The 16751-nt window shown below is 34.0% G+C and overlaps 2 protein-coding genes across 4 annotated transcripts in view; both read left to right on the top strand.

Moving 5' to 3' along the window:
• The window catches only part of LOC142234847 (protein alan shepard-like), a 726065-nt gene that overhangs the window by 19535 nt on the left and 689779 nt on the right, over positions 1-16751 (top strand). The window lies entirely within an intron of this gene.
• On the top strand, positions 15061-15990 carry LOC142235754 (uncharacterized). The gene has a single exon (XM_075307013.1). The coding sequence runs from the start codon at positions 15061-15063 to the stop codon at positions 15988-15990; it is 930 nt and encodes a 309-aa protein (XP_075163128.1).

Consider the following 16751-nt stretch of genomic DNA (forward strand, 5'->3'; position numbering starts at 1 on the left):
TTTTCATATACGGATTTATTTTTCCTTACATGATATCACAATGGACTGAATAATCTAAGTGAGCCTGAAATACCAGGCTTCCGGTCGCAATTATTAACCGATATTGATGAAATTTGGTACAGAGTGTTTTTTAGGCACAAGGACAAACGCTATTGAATTTGGAAGAAATCGTTCAGATTTCGTTGATTTACTAACCGATCGGCGTCAAAATTGCCACAAAGTAATTCAATGGACCACCCTTTAAGTGTGCCAAATTTGATCGAAATCGGTTCAGATTTAGATATAGCTCCCATATATATGTATCGCCCGATTTTCACAAATTTGGCCATAAAGCCCTTATTTATCAATCGATGCTACTCAAAATTGGCTTACTCTAATGTTCTTTAGTACTGACTATATGTGCAAAATCTTACTCAAATTAAGCACAAGATAATCTCCTGTAATATCAACAAAACCTGCAAAATATAATCCAAATCGGTTCAGATTTAGATATAGCTTCCATATATATGTATAGCCCGTTTTTGAAAAATGTGCTTATAACTTTATTTCTGACCATAATAGTCTTATTTAGGGTCCGATTTTACTCTAATTTAGCCCAAGGTAAGCTTCTGTGGTATCAACCAAGTCTGGAAAATATCATCAAAATCGGTTCAGATTTAGATATAGGTCCCATATATATGCATCGATCGATTTTCTCAAATTTGACCATAATACTCTTATTTATTAACCAATGTTGCTCAAATTTCAAATGTACATGTATTAGCCGATATATTTAGATTTACATGTAGCTCTTACATAAATCTATTGGCCTATTTTCGGAAATTTGGATTTATTACCACACTAATTGAGGGATTTCCTCTTTTTTAATAATGGACTCAATATTAGTGGCATACTAACTCTGTAGGTTCAGAATCAACTATAGCTCTAATATCAGACATTTCTGTTCAGATTGTGATAAAAATCCCAAAAATTAAATATGGAAATGCGGGTTTTCCCCAAACCTGTACCATTGATACCCCACAAACAATATTTACTAATTCAGTAGGGGTGGTTTAGGGTATGATATAGTCGGCCCGCCCGACTTTCTACTTTACTCACTTGTTTTATATGTATCTGCTTTCGGCAAGCATGGTTATGTTTGGTAAGAAAATAATATTTTTGCGATAAAAATGTTCCATGTTCCCCGTCCAAAAAAATATTATTATGCGCTCTTGAAACAGTTTGATGTGATCATATTCCTTCTCTGCGTGTGGGATTGCACCTAGGACCAACGATGTGACCGGAACAAAATTCTGTCTAGGTGCCAGCCCGATGTATCAGGCTCACTTAGACTATTCAGTCCATTGTGATACCACATTGGTGAACTTCTCTCTTATCACTGAGTGCTGCCCGATTCCATGTTAAGCTCAATGACAAGAGACCTCCTTTTTATAGCCGAGTCCGAACGGCGTTCCACATTGCAGTGAAACCACTTAGAGAAGCTTTGAAACCCTCAGAAATGTCACCAGCATTACTGAGGTGACATTTGTCTAAATTCTAACACAAAACTGCTGAACTATTTATTGATTATAAAAATTTATGGACATTTTTATAAAAATGGAATCAGGAAGTAATGCAAAGGGAATTTTCCAATGACCCACTGTCTTTTATCTCGCTTCCTTCTTGCTTTTATGACATTTTCACAACCTTTGGAAACTATCTTATTTCCCAAAGTTTTTTTTTCGAAGGATTGAATCTGCTATATAATTACAGATGAGTTTGCATACTGTCATACTCATACACACAAACAATTTCATATACTAATATGGTAATGTATATTACAAAACCATACATGTATCTGCTGTATGTGGGTATGTGTGACAATGGCCAAAAGGCAAAATATAATTCCAAATATATTTTCACTTCGCACTCCTATTTAGTCATCCAACGAATAACATCAACGATGATGACACCAACATTCTGAAATCGTCATGTTGTCGCACCATCATTGCTGGGTGTAATAGCGTGTGAAAATTCGAAACTTCTACGCTACTTACTGTTGATGTCACACTCATTCCTTTGGGTGAAGTGTTTGTGGTAGAATCATCGAGTCACTATGTCCCCATGTTGTTGCTGTGTCCTTATTTGATAGCTTCAAGATTTTTGGCTTCCTCACTTCAGAATTTTACATGCTAGGAGTCTGGGTATGCGAACTTAATACTAAAAGGGATTTGTTCGTACCAGTGTCTGTGTTTTCTTTTTTTTCTCTTAGATTTGCTTGTGGATTGTGCGTTTTCTTGTATTATTTGGTGGGCAATTCCATAGAAATTTCGAGTGATTTTTGCTTGATATGAACAGTTTGATCATTGCATTCAGAATCGATAATAAGTTGGAATCGTGTGTTATAGAGATCAAGACTTTGCCTTGATAAAATACAAACACCAAGTAAATATGATGTTCCATGTATACTTCATTATGAGTTTTTCTTGCCAATAATATGTCTGTACTGCCACAAAAGTCCAACGGGTTGAGAGCAGGAGATTTTGATGGTCATTGCGCTGTAGAAATGAAGCACAGAACGTACTTTTTAAGGTGTTGAGTCCTGTTAGAATGACCATGGTCTGCGGCCGAAATGTTTTTTGTCAGGTCTTCGATACTGTTTTTAGAGAATATCCCTGATAATGTTCGGTATATATTTTGACCCCACGTTCGATGAATACTAGTGGAGAGAAAACATTGGCCATTACGGCAGCCCATATCATCCATTGCAGGCCCTTAAGTTCTGATGTACAATCGAAGTCATAAATTTTCAGCTTACCTCTTTGGCAAACAAATCCAATTAATTAGGTCATACGCAAACTGCTCAATTTGGAGTGGGTTATCGAAAGAAACCAAACTCACTTTCGTACAAGCGAAGCAAATTCTTGGTTCTTTCCAGTGTAACTGCAAGAGCTCGCATTTTTTGGAATTTGAATGGCTTTAGTCTAAGCTCATTTTTCAATGTGTGTTGCGGTCGTTCTCGCGTTCTCTGCAGCGTGGATTTCGATCAAATAGGGCCTTCTTTTTTATACCCTTCAGTACTACTGTGGTACAGGGTATAATATGTTTGTGCATTTGTATGTAACGTCAAGAAGGAAAAGTCTGAGACCCATCGTTTAGTATACCGATCGTCTTAGAATTAAATTCTGAGCCGATTTAGCGATGTCAGTCTGTCCGTCTGTCTGTCTGTTTGTTCATGTATTTTTGAGTTCAAAGACAGGTCGCAGTTTAAGTCGTCCTCAAATTTGGCACAGGGTCGTTTTTTGAGAAAAAGACAATCGCTATTGATTTTGGAAAAAAAATCGGTTCAGATTTAGATGTAGCTGCCATATATATTTATCCCCGATCTGGTCATAATTGGCGAGTTTATCAACCGACGTTTTTCAAATTCCGTACATCCAAATATTTTCTCGAAAGTCTCGAAAAACTTGCAAAATATCAGCCAAATCGGTTCAGATTTAGATATAGCCCCCATATGTATCTTTCGTCCGATTTAGACTCATATGACCACAGAGGCCAAAGTTTACTACCGATTTTTGTGAAATTTCGCATAGAGAGTAGAATTGACATTCTACCAATGCTTGGTAAATTTGATTGAAATCGGTTCAGATTTAGATATAGCTCCCATATATATCATTCGCCCGATTTGCACTTATATGGCCTCAAAAAACAGAGTTTTTTTCCTTGATTTGGTTCGAATTTTGCACAAGAAGTACGTTTAATAGTATCGGTAAGTGTACCAAATTTGGTTGTAATCGGTTCAGATTTAGATATAGCCCCCATATATATCTTTCGCCCGATTTGCACTTATATGGCCTCAAAAGCCAGAGTTTTGCAGTGCTTTGCTTCAAATTTTGCACGAAAGGTACGTTTAATGGTATCGTTATGTGTGCCAAATTTGGTTAAAATCGGTTCAGATTTAGATATAGCTCCCATATACATCTTTCGTCCGATTTGCACTTATATGGCCTCATAAGCCAGAGTTTTGCAGTGATTTGCTTCAAATTTTTCACGTGAGGTACGTTTAATGGTATCGTTATGTGTGCCAAATTTGGTTAAAATCGGTTCAGATTTAGATATAGCTCCCATATATATCTTTCGTCCGATTTAGACTTATATGGCCTCAAAAGCCATGACAAGAGGTTGAGATTATATATAGCTCCCATACACCAGACTGTTTCATATTTTAGACTCATTTTCAATGGGATTTTCCTCCAATTGACTAGATAGTTTCCACAGAGAATATATTTAATATGATATTTAAGTGTGTTAATGATTTGATTTAATTTGGTTCAGATTTAGATAAAGCCTCCATATATTCGTTCTTCCGGTTTATGCAAATATGGCCAAAATTCCCACACTTTACACCCAATTCTTTTATGATTTTTCCATATCAGTCATATCCTACACACTGTAATGCCAGACTTTCCACAGAACGGTTGAGTTTTAAGTAAGGCTCCAAGTTGCCGGACTTGACCAAATAATATATCACAACCCACACTTGACCACATATCTTGGCGAGATCTAACCAATATCCTTGTAAAATCATCACTGCTGAATAGCAAGAATTGTAAATATTACTCAAGTTGTCCTACATCTCGAATACATAAGTATCGCTTGATAAATCATAAATGCTCTTTTGTATTGCATTGCATTAAAATTTCTCTCGCTTCATATTTCTCATATTTTTATACCCTTCACCACTACTGTGGTACAGGGTATAATAAGTTTGTGCATTTGTATGTAACGCCAAGCAGGAGTAATCATAGACCAACCTTTTAGTATACGGATCGGCTTAGAATTAAATTCTGAGTCGATTTAGCGATGTCCGTCTGTCTGTTTGTCAACCGATCTTCCTCAAATTCCGTACATCCGAATATTTTATGGGTCTTGAAAAACTTGCAAAATATCAGCCAAATCGGTTCAGATTTAGATATAGCTCCCATATATAGCTTTCGCCCGATTTACACTCATTTGCCCACAGAGGCCAATTTTTTGCTCCGATTTAGTTGAAATTTTGCATAGGCAGTAGAATTAGCATTGTAACTATGCGTGCCAAATTTGGTTGAAATCGGTTCAGATTTGGATATATCTCCCATATATAGCTTTCGCCCGATTTACACTCATATGACCACAGAGGCCAATTTTTAACTCCGATTTAGTTGAAATTTCGCACAGGGAGTAGAATTAGCATTGTAACTATGCGTGCCAAATTTGGTTGAAATCGGTTCAGATTTAGATATATCTCCCATATATAGCTTTCGCCCGATTTACACTCATATGACCACAGAGGCCAATTTTTAACTCCGATTTAGTTGAAATTTTGCACAGAGAGTAGAATTAGCATTGTTGCTATGCGTGCCAAATTTGGTTGAAATCGGTTCAGATTTAGATATAGCTCCCATATATATGTTTTTCTGATTTCGACAAAAAGGGTCAAAATACCAACAATTTCCTTGTAAAATCGCCACTGCTTAGTCGAAAAGTTGTAAAAATGACTCTAATTTTCCTAAACTTCTAATACATATATATCGAGCGATAAATCATAAATAAACTTTTTCAAAGTTTCCTTAAAATTGCTTCAGATTTAAACGTTTCCCATATTTTTTTACTAACATTGTGTTCCACCCTAGTGCATTAGCCGACTTAAATTTTGAGTCTATAGATTTTGTAGAAGTCTATCAAATTCTTCCAGATCGAGTGATATTTAAATGTACGTATTTGGGACAAACCTTTATATATAGCCCCCAACACATTTGACGGATGTGATATGGTATCGAAAATTTAGATCTACAAAGTCGTGCAGGGTATAATATAGTCGGCTCCGCCCGACTTTAGACTTTCCTTACTGGTTTTTTACTAACATTGTGTTTCATCCCAGGGCGTTAGGCGATTTAAATTTTAATTCTAGAGATGTTGAAGAAGTACAAAAAATTGTCTCCATTATAAGTATTTGTATCTGGAAATGCAAATCTTTATATAGCTCCCAGCAAATTTGAAAGAGTTGAGATGGTAACACAAATGTTGGTCTACATAGTGGTGAAGGGTATAATATAGTCGGCCCCGCCCGACTTTAGACTTTACGTACTTGTTTTTGGGATAATTTTTGGCGTTGTTACCGTTTTTTGTCGTTCACTTTTTGCACGTGATGCAACACTCTCAGTATCAGGGTAACAAGAAATAATACGCGAAACAAATGATTTCTTCACGTTTAGGTGCCGGAGGGCTCTAACGATAGCTACTTGTTGTTGCCCAGTTAATAAATCAAAATATTTTTGTACTTAAATAGTGTTAATCCGTCAGCTGTTACACGAGCAGTATAGAAATGACAGCAACCTGAAATTGGTTGCAATACATATCAGCAACTCTGTATAATAAATATGGTTTCCTGAGTATCCCAGTTTCCATTTAATCCGCTTGAAATTAGCCGGGTGTATACGCCCTTCAACAACCATACAATCATTTAATCTTTTTGGTTCATATAAACCCCTTCGCGGATTTAGCTTCTTGGTCCTCCAGGGCACGCAATGTTCATCCTTTTCAAATGTAGTAGGTATCGTTTGTATCCATCCATACAAAATTTTGTCCATAAGTACATCTAAACGCAGAGAAGGAATATGATCACCGACAAAGATGTTTAAGTAAAATGTTATTTTTATATTGAGAACATGGAACATGTTTGTCCCAAAAATGTTGGCCTTATTACGGCGGTCCATGTATTATGCGATTGATTGTACGCCATCCATGGTGGGGGATAGAAAAGATTCGACCCGGCATTATTTACTTTGTTGTGAAATATCTATGGAATTGCCCTATGACATCATTATATTTTTGTTCAATTGGAAAATTCACATGGAAATGGGTAGTCAATATAGTCCATAGCGGTATTTTTTAAGTTTATTTAACCCATCGCTTACCGACGAAATCACATACTGTAATGTCTATATCAGTTCAATGGATTATTCCGAGTCGATTGGTAGACCAACTTTCTTGTAAGATTATTTACTCTATTTCGGTGTTTCGCATTCGTATTGTACGGGTACAACAACAAGAATATACAATCACATAGTATTGCAAGGTGCAAAAGAGTTAACATAACATAACATTTTGTATACTTATTGATCCTCATAGGGTTAAACAGTTGTACGAGTATGTTGTTATTGTATATTACAAGTGGAAAAATAAAAAAAAAATGATAAGGGGAAAACTTAAAAATTATGCTTGGTTTTCAAGTCAAGACGTTAAAATAAAAAATATTTACGAGGGTTGCCTTTTATATTTCGCGATCCTTGTGCATTTTATATTAGGAAACTCTATGTTGCAATCTGTCAACTGACAGCTCTATCGTAAAGCCTGCCAATTTTTGAGGTTATACGTATTTAGAACGTTTTGACATACATACGCAATATAGCCCCCCTAGCTAAAACTTACCAGACTGAAGTTATAGGTTCAATTAATGTTTAATTTTATAAAAATTAATAACAAATCAGACTTCAACATAATTAGACAATTAATTTATAATAAAGCAACTAATAGTAGTTCCACACTTTTTCTCAGAAAAAATTTGCTGTTTTTCCAAAGCCATAACTTTAAAAGCACTTCTAAACATGTCCTCATAAAGAAGTTAATTATTTTAACTACACAGGAAGTTTTATTATTTAAAATTAACTTTGTCATTCCGTTTGTAACACATCGAAATATTGCTCTAAGACCCCATAAAGTATATATATTCTGGGTCGTGGTGAAATTCTGAGTCGATCTAAGCATGTACGTCCGTCCGTCTGTTGAAATCACGCTAACTTCTGAACGAAACAAGCTATCGACTTGAAACGTGGCACAAGTAGTTGTTATGGATGTAGGTCGGATGGTATTGCAAATGGGCCATATCGGTCCACTTTTACGTATAGCCCCCATATAAACGGAGCCTCAGATTCGGTTTGCGGAGCCTCTAACAGAAGAATATTTCATCCGATCCAGCTGAAATTTGGTACATGGTGTTGGTATATGGTCTCTAACAACCATGCAAAAATTGGTCCACATCGGTCCATAATTATATATAGCCCTCATATAAACCGATCCCCAGATTTGGCTTGCGGAGCCTCAAAGAGAAGCAAATTTCACCCGATCTGTCTGAAATTTGGTACATGGATTTGTAATATGGTCTCTAACAACCATGCAAAGATTGGTCCACATCGGTCCACAATTACATATGTATATAGCCCCCATATAAACCGATCCACAGATTTGGCTTGCGGAGCCTCAAAGAGAAACAAATTTCATCCGATCCGGCTGAAATGTGGTACATGGTGTTGGTATATGGTCTCTAAAAACCATGCTAAAATTGGTCCATATCGGTCCATAATTATATATAGCCCCCATATAAACCGTTCTCAAGATTTGACCTCCGGAGCCTCTTGGAGGAGCAAAATTCATCCGATCCGGTTCAAATGTGGAACGTGGTGTTAGTATATGGTTTCTAACATCCATTGGTCCATATCGGTCTATAGTTATATATAGCCGATCTCCAATCACAAAAAATTGGTCCTCATCGGTTCATAATCATGGTTGCCACTCGAGCCGAAAATAATCTACCAACATTTTATTTCTATAGAAAATATTGTCAAAATTTTATTTCTATAGAAAATTTTATCTATATTTTATTTCCAAAGACAATTTTGTTAAAATTTCATTTCTATAGAAAATTTTGTCAAAATTTTATTTCTATAGAAAATTTTGTTAAAATTTTATTTCTATAGAAAAGCAAAATATTAAAAAAAAATTATACCCACTACCATAGAATGGTGATGGGGGTATAATAAGTTTGTCATTCCGTTTGAAACACATTGAACTATCGATTTCCGGCTATATAAAGTATATATATTCTTGATCAGGGAGAAATTTTAAGACGATATAAGCATTTCCGACAGTCCGTCTGTCTGTCTGTTGTAATCACGCTACAGTTTTCAATAAAGGAGCTATCGTCCTGAAATTTGGCACAGAATCGTCTTTTGTCTGCACGCAGGCCAAGATCGAAGATAGGCTATATCGGTCCAGGTTTTTATATAGCTCCCATTATATAGCTTATAGAAACCGTAGTTTTTATCCAATTTGCCTGAAATTGGAAATCTAGAGACATTCTAGGGTCATAAAGAGGTGTGTCGAAAATGGTGAGAACCGGTCCATGTTTTGATATAGCCTCCATATAGACCCATCTCCCTATTTTACATTTTGGGCTTCTAGAATCCGTAGTTTTTATCCAAGTTTCCTGAAATTGGAAATCTAGAGCTATAAAATGGTGTGCCGAAACTGGTGAGTGTCGGTCCATGTTTTGATATAGCCCCCATATAGACCGATCTCCCGATTTTACTTCCTGGGCTTCTAGAATCCGTAGTTTTTATCCAATTTGCCTGAAATTGGAAATCTAGAGGTATTCTCGGACCATAAAGAGATGTGCCGAAAATGGTGATTATCGGACCATGTTTTGATATAGCCCCTATATAGACCGACCTCTATATGTACTTTATGTCCAATTTGCCTGAAATTGGAAATCTAGAGGTATTCTCGGGCCATAAAGAGGTGTGCCGAATATATTGTGCATCGGTACAGTTTTTGATATAGCCCCCCATTAGACCGATCTCCCGATTTAACTCCTAAGGTTTCTAGAAATTGTAGTTTTTATCCGATTTGCCACAAATTGAAAATATACTGGCATTTTATACCCATAAAAAAGTGTATATTATTTAGTTTTTATCGGTCCATTTGTTATGGCCTCCATATAGATCGATTTCAGATCTTGAGGGTACAGAAGTTGCACTGATCATGAAAATTGCTTGAAACTGAATGTAAAATTTCCAGATTCTACTTCTCGTTATCATTTAAATTATTGGGGTAAAAATCTACAGATTTTAGATTTCAAATCAAGGCGTTATTTCACCACTTTTTTGTACACTTACAAGAGATGTTTATGATTCCTCTAAAACTCAACCAAAAAATGGTTCTTTCAAATCCAGAATCTGATCTAGTCTTCATAGGTAAAATGTTTACATTTATCTTCGGGAAGCGTACTGGTTGAACTGATCTGCTTGGAAAAATATCTGTCATTAAACCCCCTGAAATTTTTAAAGGAGACCATGCTATTTGATTCATGGTGGGTATTTAATATTCGGCCCGGCCGAACTTATTACTGTATATACTTGTTAATTCACTGAATTCGAATAACGCCTAAAGAAATGAGGCCAATTAAGTGCAACGGCTGTTGAAATGGTGGACATGCGTCCTATGACAAGCCCATGTTAAACTCATCGCTTCTGCGCCAATTTTACAGCACTTCCGAATGCAAAAAGAACATTTTCACTATTTTTTGGCAATGCTTTTTTTTTGCTGTGCAATTCTACTAAATATTCAAATAGTTCATATTTTCCTAAAATGGGTGACGTATGCTGAAACGAAGTTCATAAGTTTCTCAAATGAGTAAGTTTTAATTAAATTGTGTCTATCTAGAATTTCCTATAGTTCATAATTCCAATTTTTTCTTTCAAAATATGAAATTTTATTAAACAACAGAAAAATTGTTATTATTTTTATTGAATTTTCTTCAATTTGATCAAAATTATTAACTTATTTGTATCAGCAATTACTAAAATATTTTTTGGTAAAATTTTCTAATATAATCCTACATTTTCTCTTATGGTGGGTTCACTTTTTTCTTGGTGCATGTTCTGTAGATCCCACAATCAGAGTGGCAAAAGTACTTCGATACTTGTTTCAAACGCATGCCAAAGTATATAGATCTTAGTGGGAAATATTTTGGAAAAACAATAAAGCTATTTGCGATGTTTAAAATGTGTTTTACTTCTTTAATCCCCAAATATAAAGGGCGACCGCAATTGCCATTAGACCTCAAAGGCTTCAACACTTTTATGTTGTTCTTGTACAATGCGAATGCAAACATCGAAAATTGGATAAGGGGAAAACTTACAAATTTTACTTGGTTTTCAAGTGAAGACGTTAAAATATAAAATATTTATATGTTTGAGAAGTTGTCGTCAGCTCCCGTCAAAAGTTCCAAGTAGCTTATACTGAAACGAAAATGCATGCATTCAAATATGCAATAGAATTCGTGGAAACTTTTACAATCTCTTCTTATTATTCAAATTTTTTAGCAATCCTCCAAAGAATAGGGGGTTATAATAAGTTTGTCATTTAGTTTGTAACACTTTCAAATGTTGTAGTTCCTCCATAAATTATTAAGTATATATAGCATTTTCACTTCAAATGAAACCTTTTTCAAATCAAATGAAACATTTTTCAAATCAAATGAAACCTTTTCCAAATGAAGTGAAACCTTTTTCAAACCAAATGAAACCTCTTTCAAATCAAATGAAACTTTTTCCATTTCAAATGAAATTTTTTCAATTTCAATTGAAACTTTTTTCAAATCAAATGAATCTCTAAAACCAAAACTATTTTGAAAGGAATTGGTATATCGCTAAAAGCAAAAATACCCTTTTGAAGAATTATTTCGTTGAAGAATTAAGTGTTCCTTTCATATTTGTGCACTCAACTAATGCTGAAATTATTGATTATCCAAGTCTTAATTTAGGACTGCACGCCCTCTTAAATATAAGCTCGATTTTAATTGAATATAGTAAACGTAAACGTTATTCAAAAATTTATTAGGATTTTTAATTAAATTAAAGTCGCTATTACTAATCGATGTCTAATATTCTCATGGGAAATTTAATCCAATCGAAAATCCATAATGAGTTATAGTAACTATTGTAATTTTTCATACGAAATTTAAAAAAAAATAAAACAAATTTCTTTGAAGTCAGTTGTAAACTAAGGATTTGGTGACATAATAAGTCAAAAGAAAAAAAATGTTTGTGTACGGTTCAAATCCGAACTTTTTTTTTTGGAAAACTTTCATATCCCAGCAAAAATTTCGGAAGTTCTTCCTAAGTCATTACCCGTAATGTACATCCAAAAATAGAGATGGAAATAATTTTCACATTACGATACATAAAAATTATTTGTTTTACTATGTTTTCACAATAAATTAAAATTTTCTGAATTTTACCAGATATGAAATACAGTAAGGACAAAAAAAATTAATGGAAATTTCCAAAAAATATTTAAAAAGTGTACTGATCCATTTCTCGGCAGACGTGGAATTTGCGATCAAATATTTGTCAGCGATATATAAAAGTCCTTTACGTAAAGATACAATTAGAAGACGTTAATATTTTTTTATGATTTTCCTTATTTGTTTTTTATACCCACCACCATAGGATGGGGGGTATATTAACTTTGTCATTCCGTTTGTAACACATCGAAATATTGTTCTAAGACCCCATAAAGTATATATATTCTGGGTCGTGGTGAAATTCTGAGTCGATCTGAGCATGTCCGTCCGTCCGTCCGTCCGTCTGTTGAAATCACGCTAACTTCCGAACGAAACAAGCTATCGACTTGAAACTTGGCACAAGTAGTTGTTATTGATGTAGGTCGGATGGTATTGCAAATGGGCCATATCATTCCACTTTTACGTATAGCCCCCATATAAACGGACCCAAAAATTTGGCTTGCGAGGCCTCTAAGAGAAGCAAATTTCATCCGATCCGGCTGAAATTTGGTACATGGTGTTAGTATATGGTCTCCAACAACCATGCAAAAATTGGTCCACATCGGTCCATAATTATATATAGCCCCCATATAAACCGATCCCCCGATTTGGCTTGCGAGGCCCCTAAGAGAAGCAAATTTCATCCGATCCGGCTGAAATTTGGTACATGGTGTTAGTATATGGTCTCTAACAACCATGCAAAAATTGGTTCACATCGGTCCATAATTATATATAGCCCCCATATAAACCGATCCCCCGATTTGGCTTGCGAGGCCCCTAAGAGAAGCAAATTTCATCCGATCCGGCTGAAATTTGGTACATGGTGTCAGTATATGGTCTCTAACAACCATGCAAAAATTGGTCCACATCGGTCCATAATTATATATAGCCCCCATATAAACCGATCCCCCGATTTGGCTTGCGAGGCCTCTAAGAGAAGCAAATTTCATCCGATCCGGCTGAAATTTGGTATGTGATGTTAGTATATGGTCTCTAACAACCATGCAAAAATTGGTCCACATCGGTTCATAATTATATATAGCCCCCATATAAACCGATCACCAGATTTGACCTCCGGAACCTCTTGGAAGACCAAAATTCATCTGATTCAGTTGAAATTTGGTACGTGGTGTTAATATATGGCCTCAAACTCCCATGCAAAAATTGGTCGATATCGGTCCATAATTATATATAGGCCCCATATAAACCGATCCCCAGATTTGACCTCCAGAGCCCCTTGGAAGAGCAAAATTCTTCCCATTCGGTTGAAATTTGGTACGTGATGTTAGTATATGGTATCCAACAACCATGCAGGAATAAGAAGTTTTAACATACCACAACCCAAGTAATTCGATTGTGGATGACAGTCTTTCGTAGAAGTTTCTACGCAATCCATGGTGGTGGGTACATAAGATTCGGCCTGGCCGAACTTGCGGCCGTATATACTTGTTTTTTTTTTGTTTTTTTTTTTTTTAATGAAATCTAAAATACTGAAATATCAAAGAACATTATCATTGCGTTTTTACTACGTTTTTTGCTGGTCTTCTTTTTTCAGTCTTAAAGTATAAATTGTTTAGCCATGTCATTTGTTTCCTTCATGTACACAGTACTTATACCCCAACCATCAATGATCTATATATGAATTCGAATAAAAATCTGGATCAAAATTTTATTAAAAATTCAATAATTCATTTGATTTGAAAAAAAGTTTCATTTGAAATGAAAAGGGTTTCATTTGATTTGTAAAATGTTTCATTTGATTTGAAAAAGGTTTCATTTGATTTGGAAAAGGATTCATTTGGTTTGAAAATGGTTTCATTTAAAAATTAAAAGGTTTCATTTGAAGTGAAAATGCTGTATAAACATACATATATTCTTGGTCAGAGTGAAATTTTAAAGCTTGTTTGAGTTAAACACACTACAAGCTTAAATAATTTACTTAAGTTCCTTAAATTTTTTGTAGTCTATATTCAACATTGCGTAGTCCCCATACACGTAAAAAAATGCTTCTTTCCTCCCAAACGAAATTTTAGACAAATATCGTTTCCCATTTGCTTTTCGCTGTAAGGAAGTTTATTTGGAAGAAAATTATATAAAGTTTTTGAGATACATTTTTTTTACTTTTACAGGATCTAAAAACAATTCTATAAAGGCTACATCACAAAAAAGTCGTTTCTGGCTATTTGCATCTTCCACCACATCTTTCTCACTTCCACATTTTCACTTTATTTTAGTTCCTAACACCTTTTTCTGTACCACAAATAACCAAAAAGTTTTTTTGTTACATATATTCCAAATATTATCGGAAAATACTATAAAGATGTTCGACATTACATACATACAAAAAAATTACGAAAATGATAGTATCAATCATAGTTTTAATTGGACATTAAAACAATAATTTATTAAAAAATTAATTGATTTAATGAGCAAATTTCAATTAATTTTTTAATTGATTTGTAAACAAATAAAAATAAGTTCTTACACGATTGAGTGGTTGTAAGTCACTAATTTATTTTAAAAAATGTTCATCCTTATATACTAAATCTTAAACTACCTACAATCTAAATATTCTTTAAAGCAAAGAAAAAGATAAGCAAATATTTATTCAACGCTATCCTGTATTTGTGTTATCAGCCGCAGCTGTACATGTAATGCGTTCTTGATTTTATTTTAATTGCCAGTCATAAACCTTATCTACCCTAAATGCACGTATCGCAGATAGCACATGTTTAGAAATCTAAACATGATTCAATTAAAAATTTAATTGGTATTGATTGCAAAACTCAATTCATGTTTTCATTAAAACCCTAATTATTTTCATTTACTTTCGTAACTGACTTAGTGTTTTTTTTTATAAAATCTTACAAAAATATTACATTGACAAATCAAAAATAGAAATTACAAAAGTATCTGATATGGCTCCATGGTTACTTTCGAATCTATCTGTGAATTTCGAACTAGCTTTTTGCAAAAAGAACGAAATGCTTCCTGTTGAAATTCAACAACGTTTCAGAGAGATAATTAATGACAAATACAAGGGCTACCTGATCTTTTACACAGATGGATCAGTTATGAATGAAAAGTCTGGATTTGCATTTGTAGGAGAGAATCTATCTACCAAAAGGCGCTTATTTAATTTCTCATCCATCTATACGTGTGAGCTTCTTGCAATTAGGGCTTGCGTAGAGTCAATTAGTCACAAGTATACGGGACGAAAAATAGTTATAATGTCGGACAGTAGGAGTGCACTGGAAGACATAAGCAACCCTTTTAGTAGGAACAATATAATAAACCAGCTACGCAATCTCATATCTAAATATACACATAATGAAATAAACTTTATGTGGATCCCAAGCCACGTAAATTTGACAGGAAATGAACTGGCTGATCGGCTAGCAAAAGAGGCACTAATGGATGCTGTGGATCCTACCTTTCACTTTCAACATAACGATTTCAAAAGATATATCAAGAAATACATTATTGACCAGTGGAATGATATATGGACAAATGATAATCAAACAAAACTATTTAAAATCCAAAACCACATCTCTCAAGGTTACAAACAAAAACAAGCCAGTTTACCAAGAAATTACTTAATCAAATTTAATAGATTAAGAATTGGGCATTGTTTATTAACACATAGATATATTATTGAGAAATTACCACCTCCTCAATGTGTATGTGGGCAAACTTTAACAATATTTCATATATTTAATCAATGTTTGAACTATGAAGACAAAAGGAATCGCTATAAAATCAATGATATTTCGGTACTCGCAAATGAAAATAACTATAAGAATATAAAACAATTTTTGGTGGATATTGATGTGTATAAGTCGATTTGAAAGTAAATTCAAAATAATTTTGAACTGTATATAATTATCTGGATATCTGAACTATTTTAAGAACTTTATATGTAGTTGCGGGTCTATATAACCTATTTGTGTTGGGCCCTTTTAAACCATAAATAAATAAATAAATAAATGAGTGTTTTTAGTTAGATTAAAAAATTGATTGTTTGAAATAAACTTTTAGTTCAAAATTAAAATTATAAATTCGTAACCATTACGTTTTCAGATCGTGAACGCTGGTTGTTATTTCGACAACGCATGGTGTACTCTGTTCTAAATGTAAACAAACTTCTTTCAATAAAATTTTTCACAAAAACACAAAAAAATTACTTACAAAGTATTGTAAGAAAATTAACTTGAGTTGAAAGTGGGTTATTTTATGTTTATGTTATGAACCTTTTTGTTATGTTTAAATGAATTATATTTCAATAAATTGTAATTAAATATTTTTATTTTATTTGAAAAAGTGTGCTCTTTTTTCGTACGTGCTCTTTTTACACCACATGTGTGTTGATTCTCTTTGATGAACGAATCGTTTTGAAATGAGCACGCCGTGCATGATTTTTTCTATGAGTGTAAGACCCCACAAAGTATATACAGTGGCGTGCAGAAATGAGTACATAATTCATTTTTTTTCAATTCTAAACGAATAAAAAGCAGCAATAAAGAAACTCAAAATAATTTAATTTTTCCTTTATTCCTTCTTCAATTCTAAATAAAACAACAAAAAACTCAAAAGAATTCAGAGATATAAA

This window comes from Haematobia irritans, chromosome 4 (assembly GCF_050003625.1).
Source record: "Haematobia irritans isolate KBUSLIRL chromosome 4, ASM5000362v1, whole genome shotgun sequence".
In the NCBI taxonomy this organism is placed as follows: domain Eukaryota; kingdom Metazoa; phylum Arthropoda; class Insecta; order Diptera; family Muscidae; genus Haematobia; species Haematobia irritans.

Coding starts and splice junctions, on each gene's coding strand:
- LOC142235754 (XM_075307013.1), top strand. CDS start 15,061: ATGGCTCCATGGTTACTTTCGAATCTATCTGTGAATTTCGAACTAGCT.